At 49.0% G+C, this 22,245-nt stretch overlaps 1 protein-coding gene across 1 annotated transcript; it reads right to left on the reverse strand.

The window, feature by feature from the left end:
• Nucleotides 1-7: 7 nt before the first annotated feature.
• On the reverse strand, nt 8-21,329 carry PTGIR (prostaglandin I2 receptor). Its single transcript, XM_058195669.1, has 2 exons — nt 19,964-21,329; nt 8-1,090 (listed from the first exon to the last, which is right to left on the reverse strand). Exons 1-2 carry the CDS (start codon nt 20,807-20,809, stop codon nt 839-841), a joined length of 1,098 nt encoding a protein of 365 aa, XP_058051652.1. The 5' UTR covers nt 20,810-21,329; the 3' UTR covers nt 8-838.
• Nucleotides 21,330-22,245: the final 916 nt, after the last annotated feature.

Here is a 22,245-nt window from a genome sequence, read left to right on the forward strand (position 1 = left end):
TCTCATCCCCCCCACACACACACAAAAAAAAAACCTGCAATCCCATTTGAATTGGAAAAAAGATGTTGGGCCAAAAAATAAAATCAAATAAAAATAAATGGAAGCAACAAAGACCCGGCCAGATTCCTTTGGGAGAAATTAAGCTGCTTTGGAAGCCAGAATAGAAGCATTGCAGCCTAGTTAAGGCGTTCTTTTTTTGCAGTTTCCCTAGTTGAGTTTATGTTGTGGTGTGGCGTGGCGGCATTTCTCAGGCTTTACGAGCCCTGAGCATCTGAAGATCACAGGGGTTTACAAATAATAATCTAAGAAATAAGTTAAAGTGAGATGGAGAGATAAAGGTTTATTTTCAGTGCTTCCTTTATTTCTTCAAGACCTTCCCACTTGTTCTCCGGACCTCTTCAGCGCAGCCAGCAGCATCCGGCCTTAAGTGGTACCCAAAAAAGCGAGCATCACTAATCATACCTGAAGTCAGAGAAGGGTGTGTGGGAGCCCAAGAGGTACAAAGTAAACCCCAGGTTGTTCACTTGTGTTTCTCCCAGACCCTCCCTCCAATTTAGCCCCCTTGGGAGGCAGAATGGACCTTCCCTTCTCCTGCACCTTAAGCCCTCGACGTTTCTCAACCTGGGTTGGATTAGAAGACCTTCAAGGTCCCTTCCAACTCTTTTATCCTTTCCCAATCAGCTTTTCCAAGGGGATGGTCCTTCTGTTCCTGCCGATTCTTGGACTCTTGGGGTTGGTGGGAGGGGGCCCTTCCCGCCCAGGTCCCCAGGCCCTCCCCACTCGCCCCCTTCCCCCTGCCAAGGAGCCCCAAATTCCAAAGTCTGAGCAGGGGGACTTCTCAGCAGACTGACTGGGCCTGACAGGGGAGGCTGTCTTGAACCCTGAGCGTGGACGTCCCTTTGGGCAGCCGCAACCAGCAGGGCCAGCTGAGCTGGTAGCAGAAGAAATGGCGGAGGCTGCGGAAGACGGCATGGCGGAAGATGATGAAGAGCCATGGGTCCACAATGGGGTTGAGTGCACTCAAGCGGAAGGCCACCATGTCGGCCGCCTCGCTGTGGTCCGGATCGATGCCACCGATGTAAGCTCGGATCTAGAGGGCAACAGGAAACGAGGGGTTAGCAAGCAAGCTCAGAGAGCACCAAGGACCCCACAGTCCTCTCCATAAGCCCCACTGTTTTCTACCACTGATGATGTTCCCTAGTTGGGTCATGAGAGTTCCAAGGAACCTACAGTTCTCCTCCCCTTTCTTTTCCTTCTTTCCACAACTTTTCTTCTAGAACTGATGGTGTTACCTAGTTGGGTCATGAAACATCAGCAAGAAAACAACCAAGCTCAGAGAGCGCCAAGGACCCCATAGTCGTCGTCCTCCTCCTCCTCCTCCCCCCCTCTCAAACCCGTCTCCCTTCTAGCACTGATGATGCTCCCTAGTTGGGTCATGAAATGTCCGCAAGAAAGCCACCAAGCTCAGAGAGCACCCCTTCATTTCAACCCCGAGCTACAAATATTGAAATCCACAAGTCTTTAAAAATTGCCAAGCTTGGAGATCCTTGCTGATTCGTTCCCAGATCACTCGCAATCGTTCCAAGACTTGAAAACCAACCTACTCCATCACAGGAGGACCCCAACTTCACAAGTCAAGGTTCCTTGCTTCTGCGGATATTCGTCTTGAGAGATTCGTGGGGTGAATTCTGTCCTCGGCGCAATAAAACCCCTGGAATTTGGGGCTTCTAAAAATCACCTTTATTTGTTTGATTTTTCATTCTTTTTTTTTTTTTCATTTCATCTTTGCAATAATCTTTGTGCTGTGGATCAGACTGACCCAAAGGCCACCCCCCATTTTCAGCTTCCTGGCTGGAGGGGTTTGGACTCCCAGATTTAAGATGAATGTCAAGACACTAAGGATGGAGTCCAGGTTATTTATAATGTACATGATCTGGCCTGGTGATGGGTCTCCAGCCTGGTTTCTATTTTTGTCCTAATTGCTCCGTTCTTCCCCCAATAGCAGAAAGTTTAGGGTTTTTTTCCTGAAAGAAAATTGAGAGCAATTTTGACCTCTTAACTCTGCTGATTGCAAAAGTCCTGAGAAAAGAGGGTGGGAACTAAGAGAAGGAGGGCTCTTCTCAAGAGCAAAATTAAGGCTGGAAGGAAGAAGAGATATGCCTAGGAGCAGGGACAGGGCTTCTGCTGCAGGCACACAGGGGGTCCAAAGAAGGTGTTCCACCTGAGCCCAGATGTTTGCAACAGCTGCGCATCACTTGGCAAGGAATGCCTTGCATCTGACCGGGAAAATCGCAGGTTGCAAGTTCGAATTGGGTGTCAGCATCTGTGGGTATCCATAGAAGAAAAATATTTGCAGCTCCGGTTGAACTCTGGAGTCCGTCCTTAGTGCTCTTTGACCTTAGTAGTTTCTTGCAGATGTTTCATGATGACCCAACTAGGAAACACCGTCAGTGCCAGAAGGGGCGGGGGGAGGAGGACTGTGAGGTCCTTACCTGTGAGGTTTCACGACCCAACTAGGTAACATCATCAGATGCTAGAAGAGAATAGGATGCACAGAATGGAAGAGCAGGGAGAATGGGTGACGGAAAAGGGAGGAAAAGGGAAGAGAAGGACGAAGACTGTGAGATCCTTGGTGCTCTCTGAGCTTGGTGGTTTTCTTGCAGACATTAAATTACCAAACTAGGTAACATCATCAGTGAACGAAGGGGGAGAGGAGGAGGAGGACTGTGGGATCCTTGATGCTCTCCGAGTTTGATGATTTCCTTGCAGAGAAGCCGGAATTGCTTAGCGACTCCATGATTCACTTAACTGCATTGATTGACTTAACAACCGTGGCCAAAAGGTTCTAAAATTGGGTGCAACTTTACTTAATAATTCCTTTGCTTAGCAATGGAAATTTCAGAGCCCGCTGTGGTCATAAGTCGAGGACTGCCCATGTAGGACATTGCCAACGGAAGGTAACGCTGCTGTCCCCTTCCTGACCTTTATTCTCTTTATGACAAAGCCCAATAAAAATTTGATCCGTGCCCAGGACGCAAAAATGAAGCCAGGCTTTGTAACGGAGGTGGAAATTTACAAGAAGGATGGCTTGTTAAGCGGAGCTTGTATTTATAAATGTTGATCTGTATTTTTAGCTTGTGTCTGTCAGAATAAAAAAAACCTCTTCCTTTTAACAAACAAATGGCTGCCCTTAAAAGAAACCCAAGAAATATTTATTTTTGGCAGATGTTTAACTACACAAGAAATTTCAGTTTTACCCAGTTGGAGGAACCTTTGATCAGGTAAAAGAGACCCAGAACCAGCCAAACAGAGAAAAGAATTAAAGGATTTACACAAATTCCCGGCTCAGCGAATGAAAAGTTTTGGGATCGTTAATATTGCTTCCCAACTGACCTAAAATCATTAGGAGATTCTCATGCTTGATAATAATAATAATAATAATAATAATAATAATAATAATAATAATAATAATAATGATGATGATGATGATGATGATGATGATGATGATGATGATGATGAAGAATGGTATATATATATCTATATATGTAAGATTCTATATCTATATACCGTAAGTCCTCAACGTACGACCACAATTGAGCCCAAAATTTCTGTTGCTAAATGAGACTTTTCTTAAAGTGAGTTTTGCCCCATTTTACGACCTTGCTTCCCACGGTTGTTGAATCGCTGCAGTTTCAGTTAGTGACATGGTTGTTAAGTGAATCTTGCTTCCCTATTAACTTTTGCTTGTCAGAAGGTCGCAAATTGATCAGGGGGCCCTGCGGCCGTCATAAATACGAGTCAGTTGTCAAGCATTTGAATTTGGACCTTGGGGATGCTGCAATAGTCGTAAATATGAAAAACAGTCATAAGTCACTTTTTTCAGTGCCGTTGTAACTACGAACGGTGACTAGACGAACTGAGGACTACCTATATATACAATATACTATATCTTCTATATATACGATATACTACATCTATACTCTCTATCCTTCTGCAGCCTGGTGATCCCAGATTAAATGAAATCAGATTAAAATCTTCGTTGGATGAAACACAATTTCTTTGGAATGCTAGTTTATAAAGCACTTTTAAAAGCATTTGCAGTGACTCTAACAAAGAAAAAAAAACCCCATCTGGGCTGTGTTGTAAATGCTGCAGCTGTGTTTTTATAAGTACCTTTTTGTAAGCGCTTGGTTTTTTAAAAAAAATGTGGGCTTGGTTAGTTGTTTTTTTTAACTTATCCAAATTCTTCCTTCCATTTTTTTTTTGTTTACATTTATACTCCGCCCTTCTCCGAAGACTCAGGGCGGCTTACAATGTATAAATATCATTAAATATCAATTTGATTTAATAATCATTAAATATCAATTTGATTCTGGATGGAAAAACAGCCTATTAATCAGTTGTGCTAAGATTCCCCTATTTTGAAATGGAAAAGTGGAATGGGTTTGCCACTTTGGAAAAGGAGGGCATCTTTGGAAATAGATCTCCTAACCAGGAACTAGCATGCCGCAGCTGCCAAAAAAGCCAACGCAGTTCTAGGCTTGATTCTCACGTGAGAATCAAGATCACATGAAGTGTTAATACCTCTTTATAAGGTCATGCTTGGAATACTGCATCCAGTTTTGATCGCCGCGATATTAAAAAGATGTTGAGACTCAGGAAAGAGTGCAGAGAAGAGCAACCAAGATGATTAGGAGGCTAAAACACATGAAGAACGGTTGCAGGAACTGGGTATGTCTAGTTTAATGAAAAGAAGGACCAGGGGAGACACGATAGCATCTTCCAATATTTGAGGGGCTGCTGCCCTGAAGAAGAGGAAGGGGTCAACCTATTCTCCAAAGCATTTAAAGGCAGGGCAAGAAGCAATGGGTGAAAACTCATCAAGGAGAGAAGCAACCTGGAATTCAGAAGAAACTTCCTAAAAGTGAGAAAACAATCAGTGGAACGACTTGCTTCCAGAATATGTTGTGGGTACTCTTATCACTGGAGGTTTTCAAGAAGAAACTGGACAGCCATTTGACCAGGATGATATAGGGCCGTGATGGAGAACCTATGGCATGGGTGCCACAGATGGCACATGTAGCCATATTGGTGGGCAGGTGAGCTCGGCTCCACCAGCTGATTTTTGGGCGTTCTAGGCCCACCAGAAATAGGGAACCAGATTGTTTCCTGCCTCTGGAGGGCCTTTGAGGGGGAGAGGCCCTTTTTGCCCTCCCCAGACTCCTAGAAAGGCTCTTGAGGCTGGGGAGAGCAAAAAACAGGCCTACCATGCCATCGTGTGCCCGGAGTGGGGGGGAGCAGGGGGGATTGCGTGCGCATGCGTGGGGGCAGGGACCATAGAATTATGGGTGTGGGGCATGCACGCGCGGGATACCACCACCCCTGCTCCTGGCACACGATGGCAAAAAGGTTACCCATCACTGATATACAGTTTCTTGCTTGAGCAGGGGGTTAGACCAGAAGATCTCCAAGGTCCTTACCAATTCTTGTGGTTCTGTTCTTTCTTTGTTTCAGAAAAATCTTTGCTCCGCTTGGAGAAACAGCTAAGCATTTCCAGAGAGAAAGCCTCTCGGGATGCTGGTTGACAAATGACTAAAATCTGCTCCCCCTCATAAATATGCAGAAGGGCCTCGAGCCAACGGTTGGGCGTAGGATGGGAACTAAAGTGCATCGGATCTGGACAGCCCCTTGGCTTGCAAAACGCTTCGCCCCCATTTCAGGAGGCCTCCCCCCCCAAGGAATAGAAGGGGATATTCTGGGAAGAGAGAGCTGACAAGATGGGGTGAATCAGAAGTTCTTTAGAAGAAGAAAAGGGTGGAGGAGGTCCCATTACGGAAATTATCAGGAAACGGTCTTTCTTGATAAGGTTCCCAGTGTAGGGTGAGTTTTTCTCAACTTTGGCCACTTTAAGATGGGTGGACTTCAACTCCCAGAATTCCCCACACTGATTGCTAATGAACTTGAAAAGGGGTGGACTTCAGGTCCCAGAAGTCCCCAGGAAGCATGGCTGGAGAGTTTTGGGAGCTGAAGTCCACCCCTCTTAAAGCACGCTAACTGGGGGATTCTGGGAGTTGTAGTCCACACATCTTCAAGTGCAAGAGTGTGCTGGATGGGGAATTTTGGGAGTTGGTCCACCCCTCTTAAAGCACACTAACTGAGGAATTCTGGGAGTTGAAGTTCACCCCTCTTAAAGCATGCTGAGGAATTCTGGGAGTTGTAGTCCATCCCTCTTAAAGCACACTGGGGAATTCTGGGAGTTATAGTCCACGCCTCTTAAAGCACACTAACTGAGGAATTCTGGGAGTTGAAGTCCATCCCTCTTAAAGCACACTGGGGAATTCTGGGAGTTGTAGTCCACGCCTCTTAAGGCATGCTGACTGAGGAATTCTGGGAGTTGAAGTCCACCCCTCTTAAAGCACGCTAACTGGGGGACTCTGGGAGTTGTAGTCAACACATCTTTGAGTTCAAGAGTGTTCTGGCTAGGGAATTCTGGGAGTTGTAGTCCACCCCTCTTAAAGTCACTGAGGTTGAGAAACTTTTCTCCAAAGAAAAGAGGATGCTAGTTGTAATAGACCCCGGGAAAAGGCTGGCTGGGAATTTTGGGAGCTGGAGTCTCAGCACTTCTGGAAGGCGCCAGATTCAAGAGAGCTCGTCTCGAAACCTTTGGCGGCTGGCCAACCGGGCTGTACATGCCAGGCTGTTTTAAGTCAACAGCTGCATTTGGTCTTGGAGGATAATCTTGGCCAGCGGCCAATGTGGGACCCAATTAAATTCAACCCCACTGCTGTGGAATGAAAATGGCACTCAACAAAACGCAAGGCTCCCCTCTCCCCCCCCCCTTCTCCGGGTATCCAATAATATTCCGCTTTTACAATAAAAAGGGCAATTTGCCAGCCACTCTGCCCTGGCCGGCACAGTTTTCAGATGGAGATGGGTTCCGAGAGGAGAGGAGAGGAAAATCACCCTCTCCGAGTGCTGGCCTGATTCCCTGGCCCATGTTCCACAGCTGGGAGCGAGAGACGGGCAGCAGTTCGAAGTATTTTCCCATCTTCCCTGAGACCACAAGGAGATGCTCTCTGGAGACCAGTCTGGGTTTTTTCCTGTTCTGCAGAGCGATCATTACTGCCTTAATTGCTTTTCAGCCTCATGCATCCTTTTCCCAACGTCTTTGTCTGCAGCCTTGTTTGGGTAACTGTTTTCCCAGGGATCACAGACCATTGAAGCCCCCTCCCTTTTTAAGTACATGGTCGACCCCTCCCCAATTCTTTTGATGTCCCCCTCTCAAAACCCTACACTAATGCTGAGAAGAACCGAAGGCTAGTTTGCAAATAATGCCTGACTTACGACCTCCGTTAGTCCCAAAATTTCCATGGCCAAGCAAGGAGGTCATTAAGCGAGTCACGCCTGATTTTATGACCTTTTTTTTTTTTGGCCAAGGTTGAGCGAATAACTGCCATTGTTAAGTGAATCATATGGTCTTTAAGTGAACCTGGCTTCCCCCCACTGACTTTGCTTGTCGGAAGGTCGCGAATGGGCATCATCACCTGATCCTTACAGGCTAGGACCTTCATAAATACCTGCCGATTGCCAAGTGCCCCGAATTCTGGGAGGATCCTGTGACAGTCGTAAGTGTAAGGACTTGTTGTAAGTCACTTTTTCCAGGGGGCTCGTAACTTTGAACAGACAGTACATGAATGGTTGTAAGTCGAGAACGATCTGTATTTTTTTCCCCTAAAATTTTTTACCCCGTATTATTCTTAAACAGGCTGGCCTGCTTTTTCTGAGCTGAAAACTTGGTGTTAAAAAAATATTAGCTTCGATTCTCGCCCAAGGCAGCTTTTGAACCCTGCAGCGATCGATCGTATGTCACCCTTTCCCTCCGCAAGAATAGAATAGAATAGAATAGAATAGAATTTTTATTGGCCAAGTGTGATTGGACACACAAGGAATTTGTCTTGGTGCATATGCTCTCAGTGTACATAAAAGAAAAGATACGTTCATCAAGGTACAACATTTACAACACAATTGATGATCAATATATCAATATAAATCATAAGGATTGCCAGCAACAAGTTATAGTCATACAGTCATAAGTAGAAAGAGATTGGTGATGGGAACTATGAAACGATTAATAGTAGTGCAGATTCAATAGTAGTGCAAGAATTGTAATTGTAATTGTAATTAATAGTAGTGCAAGAAAAAAAAAACAACCCAAAAATCAGATTACACAGCACAAAACCCTGCAACGGAAGAAGTGGGTGGCAAGCTTGCCTGGTGCCCCAGAAACTCTGCCACTTCCTACCCCTGGATGAGCTGATAAGGGCTGGTCGTGATTGAAGGAGGGCAGAGCTCGTCCCAGGCACAAGATCTCAGTAGGTTCATTGTAGGCTGGCGTCAAGTTACGGACTGGAACAAAAATCGAAATTCAGTTTGGCTCGGGAGAGATTCTTCTCCCATCCCCTGGTTTGGAGAATTGGATCGCCAGAATTTGCAGCCCATGATTTGGAGCAAATGTTTTGAGGGGTTTCTTTTGCTAGAGAACCCCAGCAAAAGAAGCCCTGGCCCCCAGCCTCTAAATCTTTATTTTTATTTATTTATTTTTATTTATTTATTTTTCACAACAGTATATATAAGCATAAGCAAGAAATAACTATATGATATATAAGCATATATATAAGCATAAGCATGAAATAACTATATGAATTGGATATAATCAAAGGGAACCTTAGGACAGGAACGGTAGGCACACTGGTGCTCTTATGCACGCCCCTTACAGACCTCTTAGGAATGGGGTGAGGTCAATAGACAGTTTTTGGTTAAAGCTTTTGGGATTATGGGAAGAGACCACAGAGTCAGGTAGTGCATCAGGCAGCTTTGGCCCCTTGGCAATTTGTTCTTATTAAGCGTCTCTCAATTATTGACACAGCCTGACCCAAAGAGCCTTTTGTGCTAACTTATCAGACTCTGACGGCTTTCCATGGCACCAGTCATGTACAACAGCCTTCGACCATCCTGTTTTAGCCGGATCCTAAGGAGCGGTGGGTTGGAACTGCCTGGCATTGGATGGCAAGAGGGCAAATTCAGGCATTTGAATACGATAGACTGGAACACTGGGCCCTTTCTAACAACAATGAAATTCAGTGTAAAGAAGAGTAAGGTTTTGCATTTTAGGCAAGAAAAAGCCAACGCATAGGTACAGACTAGATGGTGCCTGGCTCAATAGCAGTAACTGCAAGAGGGATCTTGGAGTCCTAGTGGATGATCACTGAAATATGAGCCAGCAGTGTGAGGCGGCAGCCAAAAACGCCAATGCAATCCTAGGCTGCATTAACAGAGGGAGAGTGTCGTGTCCCACTCCTCCGCTGAGGGCCGGGTCAGGGAAATCCGAATCAGGCTTGCCTCTGCAGCTCTGCCCAAAGTCCTAGCAAAGTCCTCAGAGCAGGCAGGAGACCAGTAAGTGACTTCAGCAAGATAAGTTCGACTTTGCCTGACTCAGAGACTGCCAGAAAGCAGATCCTTTATGTTAGGTTTGGGTATTGACGAGGCAGGAGACCAGGTTAGTGACAACAGCTCTTTAATATAGTGTGACCCAGCAAAACTCTGGAGAAAAACCTCTCCTTATATACACTTCAGCCAGAGGCTGCATCCAATCAGAAGCGAGATACTTCCCGCCTAAAACTCCCGCCAAAACTTACAGTAATACATTACACTCCTTCCCTCCCAGAAGGCACTTTGCCAATATTTGCATATTACTTCTCTACGTAGTCCCGCAGGTACGTGGGGCGTCTCCTGACTCTCCCGGACCTGCGCAGTTCACTTTCTGGAGTTGAGTCGAGCTTGCTGGAGGGGCTTTTCGTTCCTCTGAGCTCCTCCTCCCGGCCATCCGGCCCTGGATTATTCACCGGAACGGACCTGCTGTCCTCTAGAGGGACCGGAGGGTGTCGCTGGACCTCGCCTGACTCAGATAAGTCTCTGTTTGGTTCTACGCTTTCTGTTTGTTCTCGGCTCCAGTCAGCTGTGGGGTTAATTAAATCATAGTCAGGGCTGGTCTCGCCTAATTCTGCCTTATCGCTCAATCTGTTTCTTAATTGATCTATGTGGCGCCTCCAAACTCTGCCATCGTCTATTTCCACTAGATAAGATTTGGGGCCCGTTTGTCTATGACTATCCCCTCTTCCAGCTTGGGCCGTCGCTGTAATTATGTGCCCACACTGAGTCTCCTATGTTTAATTCGGATTCTATCTGGTTTTGTTTTGAACCCGTCCTGCACGTAGTTGGTGTAGCCGGTCTAGCGGGCACCGTAGCTTCCGCCCCATTAATAGCTCGGCTGGGCTGCGGCGGTGGCCACACAGGGGTCCTGTGTTGGACGGTTAGGAATGCGTCGATCTGTGCCTGCCAATCGCCGGGCCGCTTCGTGATAGCGCTTCTTCGCACTCCGAACAAAGCGTTCAGCAAGGCCGTTCGACGCAGGGTGGAACGGCGCTGAGAGGGCATGTCGGATGCCCTCTTCAGCCAGGTACCCTTCAAATAATGCTGCGGTGAACTGTGGGCCGTTTTCGGAGACGAGGGTGTCCGGTAGCCCGGGTGTGGGGAAAAGGTGTTTTAGTGCTGCAATGACAGCTCCGCGGTTGTGGATTTCATTAGGATGATCTCCAGCCATTTGGAGAATGCATCCACCACAATTAGAAATGTTTGGCCGTGGAAGGCGCCGCCAAAATCAATGTGTATGCGGGACCAAGGCCCTTGGGGTTTCTCCCACTCCAACACTGGGGCCGTAGGTGGTAGTGGTCTGGATTCCTGACATACCTGGCATCGGCCAACCCTGTCACCGATTTCCCTGTCCATTAGGGGCCACCAGACATAGCTCCTGGCTAGCCCTTCATCCTTACAATTCCTGGGTGACCCTCATGCAGGAGTTCCAGGACTTTTTCTCAGCTTCTCTGGAACTACCACCCTATCCCCCAGAGCAGGCACCCCTTGCACAGACAATTCCCTCTTTTCTTTACAAACTCTCTAAACGGTCGCCCGCAGCGGGCCATCCCTTTGAACCCAACCGATTACAGTTCTTAAAACAACGTCCGGTAGGAGGCCGAGCCACTTCCTGCGATGTGACTGGGCCAGAGTCCCAAGAGTCAATTAGTAGAACGGGGGTGCCCGGAGTAGGGTCCTCGATTTCCCCGGGCAATGGGCATCTGCTCAATGCGTCCGCATGCCCCAGCTCTTTTCCAGGTCTATGCTGCAGTTTGTAGGAGTAGGCGGCCAGAAAAATAGTCCATCTGGTCAGCCGGGGTGATAGTGCCACTGGCGTTGGGCGGTCGCCAGCCAGTAATCCCAATAGCGGTCTGTGGTCAGTGATAATTTCAAAGTCTCTCCCAAAAACGTATTCGTGAAATTTTTTCACCCCTGACACTATTGCGAGAGCCTCCCTATCTAGCTGGCTGTAATTCCTCTCAGCCGGGGACATCGTTCGTGAATAGAACGCTATAGGGGCTTCAGTGCCGTTTGGGAGTCTGTGGCTAAGTACAGCTCCTACTCCATAGGGGACGATCACAAACCAATACTAACGGCAGTCTGTTGTTGTATTGTATTAACAGGCTATCGCTTGATAGCAAACTTTTTACTGCCTCAAATGCCCTATTCTCTGACTTCCCCCACGACCAAACAGTGTTTTTTCCAAGCAATTTATGCAGCGGTTCAGCAACGGTTGCCTTGTCTTTTAAAAACACGGCGTAAAGTTTACCAGACCCAGGAAAGCCTGGAGTTCTGTCTTGTTTTTGGGTGCTGGGGCTCTCTTTATCGCCTTGACTTTGCTCTCAGTGGGGTGAATCCCTTTTTTGTCTATTCTATAGCCCAAAAATTCAACAGATTCGACCCCTATCTGACACTTGCTTGCTTTGACTTTTAATCCTGCCGCCCTAAAATGGCCAAAACTTTCCTTAACCGCTTCCCCAGTTCTCTTAAATCTTCCCCTGATACCAACACATCATCGAAATAGGGTACGACTCCCGGTAACCCTTGTAGGAGCCGCTCCATCAAATTTTGGAATAGCCCCGGGGCCACACTCACCCCGAACTGTAACCGGGTGCACTTAAAGGCACCCGGTGCGTTACAATGGTCTGGGCTTCAGCTGTGCTAGCATCTACGGGTAGCTGTTGGTACGCTTGTGCCAAGTCTAATTTGGCGAAAACTTGTCCGTGCCCTAGTGAGTGCAATAAGTGTTGCACTACTGGAACTGGGTAGGCGCTCTTTTGCAATGCTTTGTTCAAGGTAGCCTTGTAATCAGCGCAAATTCTTATGGACCCGTCTGGTTTTATAGGGTGACGATTGGCGTCTCCCATTTGGCATGGTCAACTGGCACTAGTATCCCTGGCTGACTAATTTATCTAACTCTTTGTCGATTTTAGGTTTGAGTGCAAAGGGAACCCTCCTTGCCTTTAACCTAATGGGAGCTATTTGGGGGTCTAAATTGAAGGAGATAGGGGTCCCCTTGTACTTGCCTAAACGGTCCTCGAATACGTCTGCGAATTCCTCCATTAGGCGTTTTGCAGGTTGCATCCGCTCCGGTGGACGCCAGTCACCCCATTCCCAACGCCTGAACCAGTCTAGCCCCAGCAAGCTTGGCAAGGTTCCCTCGACTAACGTGATGGGCAGGGTCTTTTCGTATGTCCCGTACTTGACCTCGACGGTCGTTGTCCCTCGAACAGGGATGCGGTTGCCCTGGTAATCCTGCACCCGGAGCCGTTGTTTCTGTAGCTTGCGCTTTGCGATGTACGGCAAGGCTTTCACAAAAGTGTCCCAGGACATGATTGTGATAGCTGATCCTGTGTCTACTTCCAGTCGGCACGGTACGCCTTCAATTGTCGGGTTTGTGAAGATCTTTTCTTCGATGCGGGTAGCTGCGTGGTCTATGGTAACAGTCATTCGGTTTGACTTTGCGCTCTTTCTTTCCTGGCCAATCGCGGGTCGCCTCGCCGATCTCGCGCTCTGATTGGCTGGTTTGAAATTTCGCGGAATGTGGGGTTTGCATCTCTGACTCAGAGCCGCTCTGATTGGCCGATTTGAATTTTCGGCGGAAGGTTGGGGTGCTCGGCAGACTTGAGCCAGGTGCCCTTCCTTTCACACCGCCGGCAAATGGCGCCCTGAACTTACATCTTTGGCGCTGATGTCGCCCGCAACTTCCGCATTCCTCCGGGTCTTCCCTTGTCGATTTTCCGTGTAGTGGACTTCTTCCTCCTCTTCGCTGGTTGACTCACGATAGGTTTCTTCGTGGTGGACTGTGCTCGGCTTTGCGCCCGCCATCGGCGTGAGTCGCTTTGTAAGGTGTCTGCTGCATGGTTGGACATCTCATGGGCTCTGGCCGTCCAGGCGTTTGCCAATGTCAGGTTGCTCTTGGCTAGCAACCGTCTCCTCAAACGGATGTCTCTGACCCCCGTATAAGTTGTTCCAGCAGCTCTTCGTCCAGATCGCGGTACTCGCAATGCTTGGAGGCTTGTCTCAGGGCTGCCATATAGTCGCTGATAGACTCGCCTTCTTGTTGCCTGCGCTCCCCAAACTCGTACCGTCGGACGCATTTGGGCGGGGCTGGTGCGAAGGGATTCTTCAGGAGGGTCTGAAGGGTCTGCCACGACACGGAGTGTAGCGGTGTTGGCTCCGCTAGGGCTTCTGCGGCGATGACTGCGGACCCACAGTGGCTTATGAAGTAAGCCCGTTTGCGGTTGTCGGAGACTCCCTGTAGCTCGTTTGCCTCCAGGAAACTTTCGAAACGGGTCATATATATTCCCCATGTCTCCTGGGCAGGGTCAAACGGAGTGGGTGGCGTGTAGCCTGTCATCGCTGCATTCGCCGTCACCTTGCTGGGTTTGATTCTCGTAGTGAGTTCAGCTCTGTTCTGGTGCTCTGCCTCAATATCCCACCTTCGTCGCCAATGTTAGGTTTGGGTATTGACGAGGCAGGAGACCAGGTTAGTGACAACAGCTCTTTAATATAGTGTGACCCAGCAAAACTCTGGAGAAAAACCTCTCCTTATATACACTTCAGCCAGAGGCTGCATCCAATCAGAAGCGAGATACTTCCCGCCTAAAACTCCCGCCAAAACTTACAGTAATACATTACACTTTATATAGGCCATGGGGTGTGGCTCCATGACTCAGCACTCATTAAGGCCTGCCCCTCCCTTCCTTCTGTTGCCTCCGCCTATCCAATCTTCTGATGCAAGGGTCACTCCAATCAGCTGTTGGAAGTAAACTTTCCTCAGGCTCACATGCTGTGGAGGAGGGGGAGGGGTCTAGCTGCTCTGTTTGCCTGGGCATGGAGCCAGGGCTGGGGCCAGGGGATGCTCCCTCCTCTGCAGCCTGCTTAGGCATGGAGCCAGGGCTGGGACCGGGAGGTGCCCCCTCCTCTGCAGCTTGTCTGGGCATGGAGCCAGGACTGGGGCTGGGAGGCATACATTCCTCCGTGTTCGGGAGCAGATAAGCAGACCCCGGCTGCGGTGAGAGCGGACAAGACACAACAGAGAGAATCAAGCGTTTTAGCACCACTTTACAATGCCTTGGTAAGGCCACACTTGGAATATTGCAACCAGTTTTGGTTGCCGCAGTGTAAAAAAGATGTTGAGACTCCGGAAAGAGTGCAGAGAAGAGCAACTAACAGGATTAGCCTAAAACATGTGAAGAAGGGTTGCAGGAATCGGGTATGTCTAGTTTGATGAAAGTAAGGACTAGGGGAGACATGATAGCAGTCTTCCAATATCTCAGGGGCTGCCCCAAAGAAGAGGGAGTCAAGCTATTCTCCAAAGCACCTAAGGGAAGAACAAGAAGCAACAGATGGAAACTAATCAAGGAGAGAAGCAACCTAGAACTAAGAAATTTCCTCACACTGAGAACAATTCATCAGTGGAACAGCTTGCCACCAGAAGTTATGGGTGCTCCAACACTGGAAGCTTTTAAGAAAAGATTGGACAACCATTTGAAATGGTGCAGGGTCTCCTTCTTGAGTGGGGGGTTGGAGTAGAAGACCTTTAAGCTCCCTTTCCAGTTCTGCTATTCTGTTATTTGAGGGCTTCAAACTCCCAGAATTCCACAGCCAGGAGAAACCAAAGATTCAGGATTAAAGTCGGCTCAATTTCATGCCTATAAAGCTTGCCTAGTTATCAGGCACTCTGCCCCCGCAGTGTACACAATTTCCTATTTGGAACTGCTCATAATTTACAACTTGGAGGATTTTTCTTAAAGACGAGGGACTTCAACTGCACAATTATAGCCCTCCCTCACATCTTTTCCAACCAGGAAACTGTCAGCCAACATTTAGAACATGAGCCGCTAATTTTCCACGCCTGTTTTTCGCTTTATCAGACTAGCAAATTAATATTAAAATTAAAAAGTTTTTGGCTTTATTAACGTGCATCCTTGCATTTCCAGTGAAATCAAGGAAAAAATAAAAGCGAAAAGACAAGATTAAACTTAAAACCAGCCACCCCTGTCTTGTTTACATACTGAGGTGAACACGACAAGCTGTAAACTGCCCAGGATTCGGGTGCATTTTTCTATCATATAAAGCATTTGCACCTAATTTGGGTGCAGTTTAAATATTGGCACCTTTCTTATGTAGCACTGCTCTTCCTCCATTCCTGTGCGTTTGAAAAGAATTAGGTTGAGAATGAATTAAAAGAATGAATTGAAGGACATTTCAACTGCCAAATATTTTGCCTTCGTTGTTTATCCCTCTCTAGTCGATTTTAAAAGGCGTCCAGCTTCTGAAAATAATCCTGTTTAATCCATTTCAAGAGATCTTCTGGTCAATTTCTCGAGCCGTTCTGGTCAATTTCACAGCACCCAGAAGCAAATTCTCTTTGATCTTCAACAGCAGCAGCTTGGCATATGACAGAAAACCTCCAAACCATCAAGGAAGAAAGGAGAGGTTTCAAAACCAGGAGTCCTTGGTATTCCTTGGTAAATTATGCCAAGGCTAATCTTGGGAATGTTTTTTTAAAAAAAGTCACACTAGTGGCTGAGACTCTCCAGTCAAAATCCTGCTTGCTTCCAATGTGCACATTGCATGCAACCATCCCAGTCAGAATAACAGAAGTTAGTTGGACGGGGCCTTGGAGGTCTTCTAGTCTACCCCCTTGCTTAAGCAGGAAATCCTATACCATGTCAGACAAACAGTTGTCCAATCTTTTCTTGAAAACCTCCAATGATGGAGCACCCACAATTTCTGAAGGCAAGTTGTTTCACTGATTAATTGTTCCAATTATCAGGAAATTTCTCCTTAGTTCTAGGTTGCTTCTCTCCTTGATTGGTTTTCACCCATTGCTTCTTGTCCTGCCTTCAGGTGCTTTGGAGAATAGCTTGACCCCTTCTTCTTCTTTGTGGAAGCCCCTTAGAGATATTGGAAGACTGCCATCATGTCACCCCTAATCTTTCTTTTCATTTAATTAGACGTACCCAATTCCTGCAACCGTTCTTCGTATGTTTTAGAACTCCAGGCCCCTAAAACATATGACCAACGGTTGCAGGAACTGGGTACGTCTAGTCTAATGAAGAGAAGGACTGGGGGTGATACGGTAGCATCTTGCAATATTTAAGGGGCTGTCAACAAAGAAGAGGGGTGGGTGGGTGTGTGAATGTACCGTCCTCCATCTTGGCTTGTTGACCCCTTCTGCAAACACCCCTATTAAGTAGGGGTGGTAATGATTCTTGGCACACAATTGTTCCTCTTGTGTCTCTGTTTGACAACTGTGCCACGTTGCGCAAAAATGCCCGTTTTTGGGTAAGACTTTCGCCTTCCTGGTAGTCTAGTTTCCTGACTGACATTGAGATGAAACAATTTGTGTTCCTTCCACTTCCCCCCCCCCTTAATTTTGCGGCTTTCTCACACATGTTTTCTCTTCTGGTTTTTCTATCCTGTTGATTTGATGGCGAGCCATCCTGAATGTTAATTTTAATGGAACAAAGGACAGGAAAGTGGCTTTTAACAAGGAGGACCAAGTCACTGACGTGATTATCATTTCATAAAGCCGCATCTGGGATTTTCCGTCTTAAAACTGGAGAAGAGATTCTTTGCCAAGGCCGTGCAGAACGAGGATGGTTCCCCATGGCCATCCTCACCAAAATGGTACACTTAGTCCTCGATTTACAACCGTTCATTTAGTGACCGTTCCAAGTAACAACAGCATTGGAAGAAGTGAGTTATGACCACTCCTCCCGCTGACCACCGTCTTGGCATCCCCACCGTCAGGTGACAAAAATTTGGATGTTTGCCAACCAGCATGGATGGATGACATGCTGGCTGGGGGATTCTGGGAACTGGAGCCCAGCCATCTTAAAATTGCCAAGGTTAAGGAACGCGGCTCTAAATGAATAAACCACTCCTGAAAACAGGCATGTGTGTAGAATTGAAAATGGGGGGCGGGGGGAGAGAGAGAAGGAAGGAAGGAAGGAAGTGGAGGAAGAAGAATAATGAGTAGAAGATACGCATACACTGTCTGCTAATTGTCCTATTAGGGAGAAGGAAGAGGAGCGGGAAGAAAAGGAAGAGGAGGAAGGAAAGAAAGAAGGAAGGGCGGGAGGGAGGGAGGAATGGAAGGAAGGAAAGAAGGAAATGGGAAGGAGAATGAGAAGAAGGAAGGAAAGAAGAAAAGAAAGAAAAAGAAAGAAAGAAGAAAGAAAGAAGGAAAGAAAGAAAGAAAGAAAGAAAGAAAGAAAGAAAGAAAGAAAGAAAGAAAGAAAGAAAGAAAGAAAGAAAGAAAGAAAGAAAGAAAGAAAGGGAGGCGTGAAAAAGAGAAAGGCTCATATCTTTAATTTTTCCAGCTTATTTCTGAACATTTTTTCTCCCTTTCTCCAGAAATATCCCCACTTTTAATCAAGGCAAGTGACCGGACATTATCCAAAACTGGGGGAGGGGCGGCCGGGAACCCCAATGATTGCTGCAAAAAAAAAACAAAAAAAAACTGCTGAGTAGCTCTGTCTTCACCTAACCTCAGCTGATGAACCTTGGGGGAGAAGATAAGATAAGGACATCCGCCTTGCTATCCCAGCTGCTGAGAGGAGAAATCGCTGACAACTCACCCACATACTTCAGAGAAGGGGCAGCAGGACCCCAGATGTTGGGGGGCAGATGGGAGGACAAAGAGAAAGCAGGAAAATTCAGCTTATAAAGATTCTCTTTTTCGTTGTTGAAAATGATGTGTATAAGCAGGACAGAGGTGGGGTTTCAGCAGGTTCTGACCAGTTCTGGAGAACCGGTAGCGGAAATTTTGAGTAGTTTCGGGAACTGGGAGTAAAAATTCTGACTGGCCCCGCCCCCATCTCTTCTCTACCTCCCGAGTCCCAGCTGATTAGGAGGAAATGGGGATTTTGCAGTATCCTTCCCCTGGAGTGGGGAAGGAATGGAGATTTTGCAGTATCCTTCCCTTGCCACACCCACCAAGCCACGCCCACCCGGCCATGCCCACAGAACCAGTAGTAAAAATTTTTGAAACCCACCACTGAAGCAGGAGTAGTTGAAGGACAGATGCTGCCCCTAAACAAGGGTGTGTGTCTCCAAGATAGGAAGTTTCCCAAGCTGTATTCGAGAATAGATAGTATTTATATCTACATAAAGTGTCGCTTTGATGGGGAGCATGAACACTTAATACATAAATATATGCATAGATACAGATAGTCCTTGACTTACGAACACAAATGAGCCTGAAATTTCTGTTATTAAGTGAGTTTTACCCTGTTTTTAATTCACTCGTTCGTTCATTTTTAATTCGCTTTGCCCCGTTTTTAATTCACCGAGTGCTAAAATTGGATAATTCTGCACTTTCCCCCATCCTAGAAGTTAAAATTCACGCCAGAAAACGCTTCGCTTTTGAATTTCTGTTTTAACGAACTGACTCCACATTAAGCCTTTAACTGCAAAAGATCCTTTGGTGAAGATTGTGCCGGGTGAAATCTTTCCCATTTCATGTTGCCCTAAAAGAGGGGACAGCCAGGCATGCTTATTCGTTTCTCGAAAGGGCTTATTCTCCACCAGAGAGACGGCTCGCACAAGCTATTGAAGAAGGAAGAATGCAGATTGTCCTGTTCTCCCCTCCCCACCCTGATTTTGGGGGATTATATACTTCCCCCAAAAAAAAAAAAAAGGAGGGGGGGAGAGAGAGAGATAGCATCAAAGGAAAACACTGTGGGGAGGGAGAAGAGCAAGGACAGCTTCAAATGTTTTGACTCTTCTGATAATGGCTCTTGTGAAGAAAATCACAGAGCTCAGATACTATAAAACAGGGGTCTCCAACCTTGGCAACTTTAAGCCTGGAGGATTTCAACTCCCAGAATTCCCCAGTCAGCAAAGCTGGGAGTTGAAGTCCTCCAGGCTTAAAGTTGCCAAGGTTGGAGACCCCTGCTATTAAACGTCGTGGGTAGGAGATGGATCCGCTCCCTGCTGCTAAAGCCATTTTTCTGGAATCTCTCCTCCACAATGCCAACTCTGGGGTACACTCAACAAGGTATGATGAGCGGGCATTGGGCTTATGGGGTTAGGGAAGATTTCAAAGGAAGGATGGGATCACCACTCCTTAGACTAGAAAAGTGCGTTTGAAAATGGGTGGACTTCAACTCCCAGAATTCCCTAGTCAGCATGTGATTGAGCTTGAAGATGGGTGGACTTCAGAATTCCCCAGCCGGCATGGACAAGTCCCTACAGTTTTCCGTGGCAAATTTTGTCATAAATGTGTTACCATTGCCTCCTTCCTAGGGCTGAGAGAAAGTGACTGGCTCATAGTCACCCCGCTGGCTTTGCGCCTTAAGCAGAACTAGAACTCCCAGTCTCCTACTTTCACCAGGACATCAAACTGGGTCTTTCCCCAGACATTTCCCATCCCTTCCAACACAGGCTGTGGCGTGAAGGCAGCCCCCCACCCACCCTCTACCTGGCCCCTTCCCAGGGATGCTGATGGGGTGCCCGGAGGGGGTGCTGCACCTACCGTGAGGGGCAAAGTGCAGATGACGAAGATGACCGTCATGAGAGCGAGCAAGATCAGGTAGTCTACCTCTTCCTCCCCTCGGCTGAACCAGCTCTTTTTCCGGCGCTGGCCCATGCCCAGGGACCCTCTCCGGCGATGCCTCTGTTTCTGGTACATCTGGCAGAGGCTGACAATGACCAGTCCGTTGCAGAGGAAGATGGCCACGATCAGGAGAGCCATGACAGTGGCGTAGGACAAGGAGAAGGCCACGTCCCTGTAGCCCACGACCATGTCTTTGTCCATCTGGACGAAGCACCAGGTGCCCGGACAGTACTGCTTGAACTTGCCAACCTTCAGGAAGGGCAGGGCGCAGAAGAGGCCGCTGAAGATGTAAGTGAGGGGCAGGCAGAACTTGACCCACCGCCGGATATGGTGTTGCGAGTAGACGTAGGGGCAGCTGATGGCCAGGCACCGTTCCACAGCCATGGCGCAGAGGAGGAACATGGCAGCCAGGCTGAAATACATCATGGAGAAGGCAAACAAGTTACACAGCCAGTCCCGGCCCCCCACCATGCCCACCAGGGTGGAGTTCCAGGAGTAGGCCACGAAGACCACCGGAGACACCACGCAGGTGCCGGCCAGGTCGGTGACCACCAAGCCGGTCACCAGGATGCAGAAAGAGGAGGTCTTGGCCCGCTGGTCTTTTCGGTGGACTCCGAGAATGGCCAGGGCTGCCAGGTTGCCCACCACTCCCGCTGCAAACATGAAGGAGCTGAGGGTGGGGTTGCTGTCCGTCTGCAGGGTGGTGAGGTTGCTGCACTGGCGGGGCAGGCCGTCTGTGAAGCCGGGGCTCCGAGTCGGGCACATTGGCACGGGGGAGGCCACCCTGCCGGGAACCTGGAGGGGCAGGGGGGCCCGGGCAGCTTCGGTTGTCCGGAGGAGAGCTTTGAAAGGTAAAGAAAGCAGCAGCCGGAGAATTGGAAAAGAAACGGTCGGTGGCTCGCCTGCCGGCCCGGAACACCCAATCTGACTCCTAGTGGGAGAGCTCCTCACTCAGGTCTAGCAGCTTGAGAGCATCCAAGGATGGCGCCCGGCGGGCGGAATACCTGCACCTCTCGGAAGGCAGAAAGCAGAAGTCGGGTCTGGTTTGTGGCTGGGGCGTTCCCACTTTCCTCCGGCAGTTGGGGTCCGGGTGGGTGGGGGTCGCCTCCTCCGCCTCTTCTGGGCTGCCGGGAGGGTCGGTCTGCCTGCGGCGGACGGACGCGCGAGCATCTGAGCCGTCCGGCGCTGCCTGCAGAAGCGACGGGGCTGAGCAGCTACAGCAACGGGCGGGGACTGGGGCGAGCCTGGCCGCCCCCACCCCGGTGGGGCCAAGCCAATGGGCGGGTCGGGCTTCTGCCTGCCCTCCAACCCATCCCCCGTCCCCCACCCACCCCAGTGGCTCGCTCTCGCTCTCTGGCTCCAGATCCCTCTGAGCCTCCGGGACCCGCCTGGGGGCTCTTGCGCAACGCCCACCCAGGTCGGGGGCTGCTCTCTCTCTCTCTCTCTCTCCCTTCGGCGGCGTCTCCCACCCACCCTCCGACCCAGAAGGCAGGACAGGAGCCGCCACGGAGGGGCTGCTTGGCTTGGACGGGCAATCTGGAGGGTGGCGACGGCTGGGCAGCGGAGGGCGGTGGGCAGCTGCTGGGTGGCCGGAGCAAAACACTCCCACCCACCCCCGCGTCCAAAGTCGGGGTCCGGGGGTCCCGAGGGATCGCTAAGAAGATGAAGCCGGGATCCCCAGGGCGGAGGCGTCGGAGGGCGACCCTTCCCACGCTTTCTGACATTCCGGACGACCCCAGACCCCAAGTAGAGACTCTGCTCATTCTCCGCCCCCCTCCCCCCCCACGGGGAAAGCTGGAGCCAGGCTCTACGGACCTCACCCCCAGCAAGGATGAGGAGGACGCCCCCTGTTGGAGAAAACCCGAATCGCCCTTATCCCCACCCCCCCACCCCAGAGGAAGCGGGCTGGGTTGGGGGCGCCGCGCAGGGCTGGCCGGGGAGGACCCGCGAAAGCGCTCGGCTGGGCGACGGGCAGGCTCCGTCCGGAGGAAGGTGAGGCGGGGGGGGGGGTGTCTCCCGCTGCTGGACCGAGGTGGAGGGGCGCCGTTTGGAGAAGCCCCCAACCCAGCAGAGAGCTGAAACAGTAGATGGTTGTGGGGGGGGGCGGAGATCATGGAAGGAAGAAAAGGAAGGAGCTGCACCGGTTGAACGTCTGCCTGCCTGACCCAAGGAGTCCGCAGCGCAGCGCCAGGATGGTCCGA

Source organism: Ahaetulla prasina, chromosome 10, assembly GCF_028640845.1.
Source record: "Ahaetulla prasina isolate Xishuangbanna chromosome 10, ASM2864084v1, whole genome shotgun sequence".
Taxonomy (NCBI): domain Eukaryota; kingdom Metazoa; phylum Chordata; class Lepidosauria; order Squamata; family Colubridae; genus Ahaetulla; species Ahaetulla prasina.

What these genes read in the sequence shown, in the direction of transcription:
- PTGIR (XM_058195669.1), bottom strand. Translation starts at nt 20,809, where the DNA reads ATGTGCCCGACTCGGAGCCCCGGCTTCACAGACGGCCTGCCCCGCCAG. An exon ending in TCTGCACTTTGCCCCTCACG is followed by an intron (nt 1,091 to 19,963) that starts GTAGGTGCAGCA and finishes GTTGCCCTCTAG; the next exon opens with ATCCGAGCTTACATCGGTGG.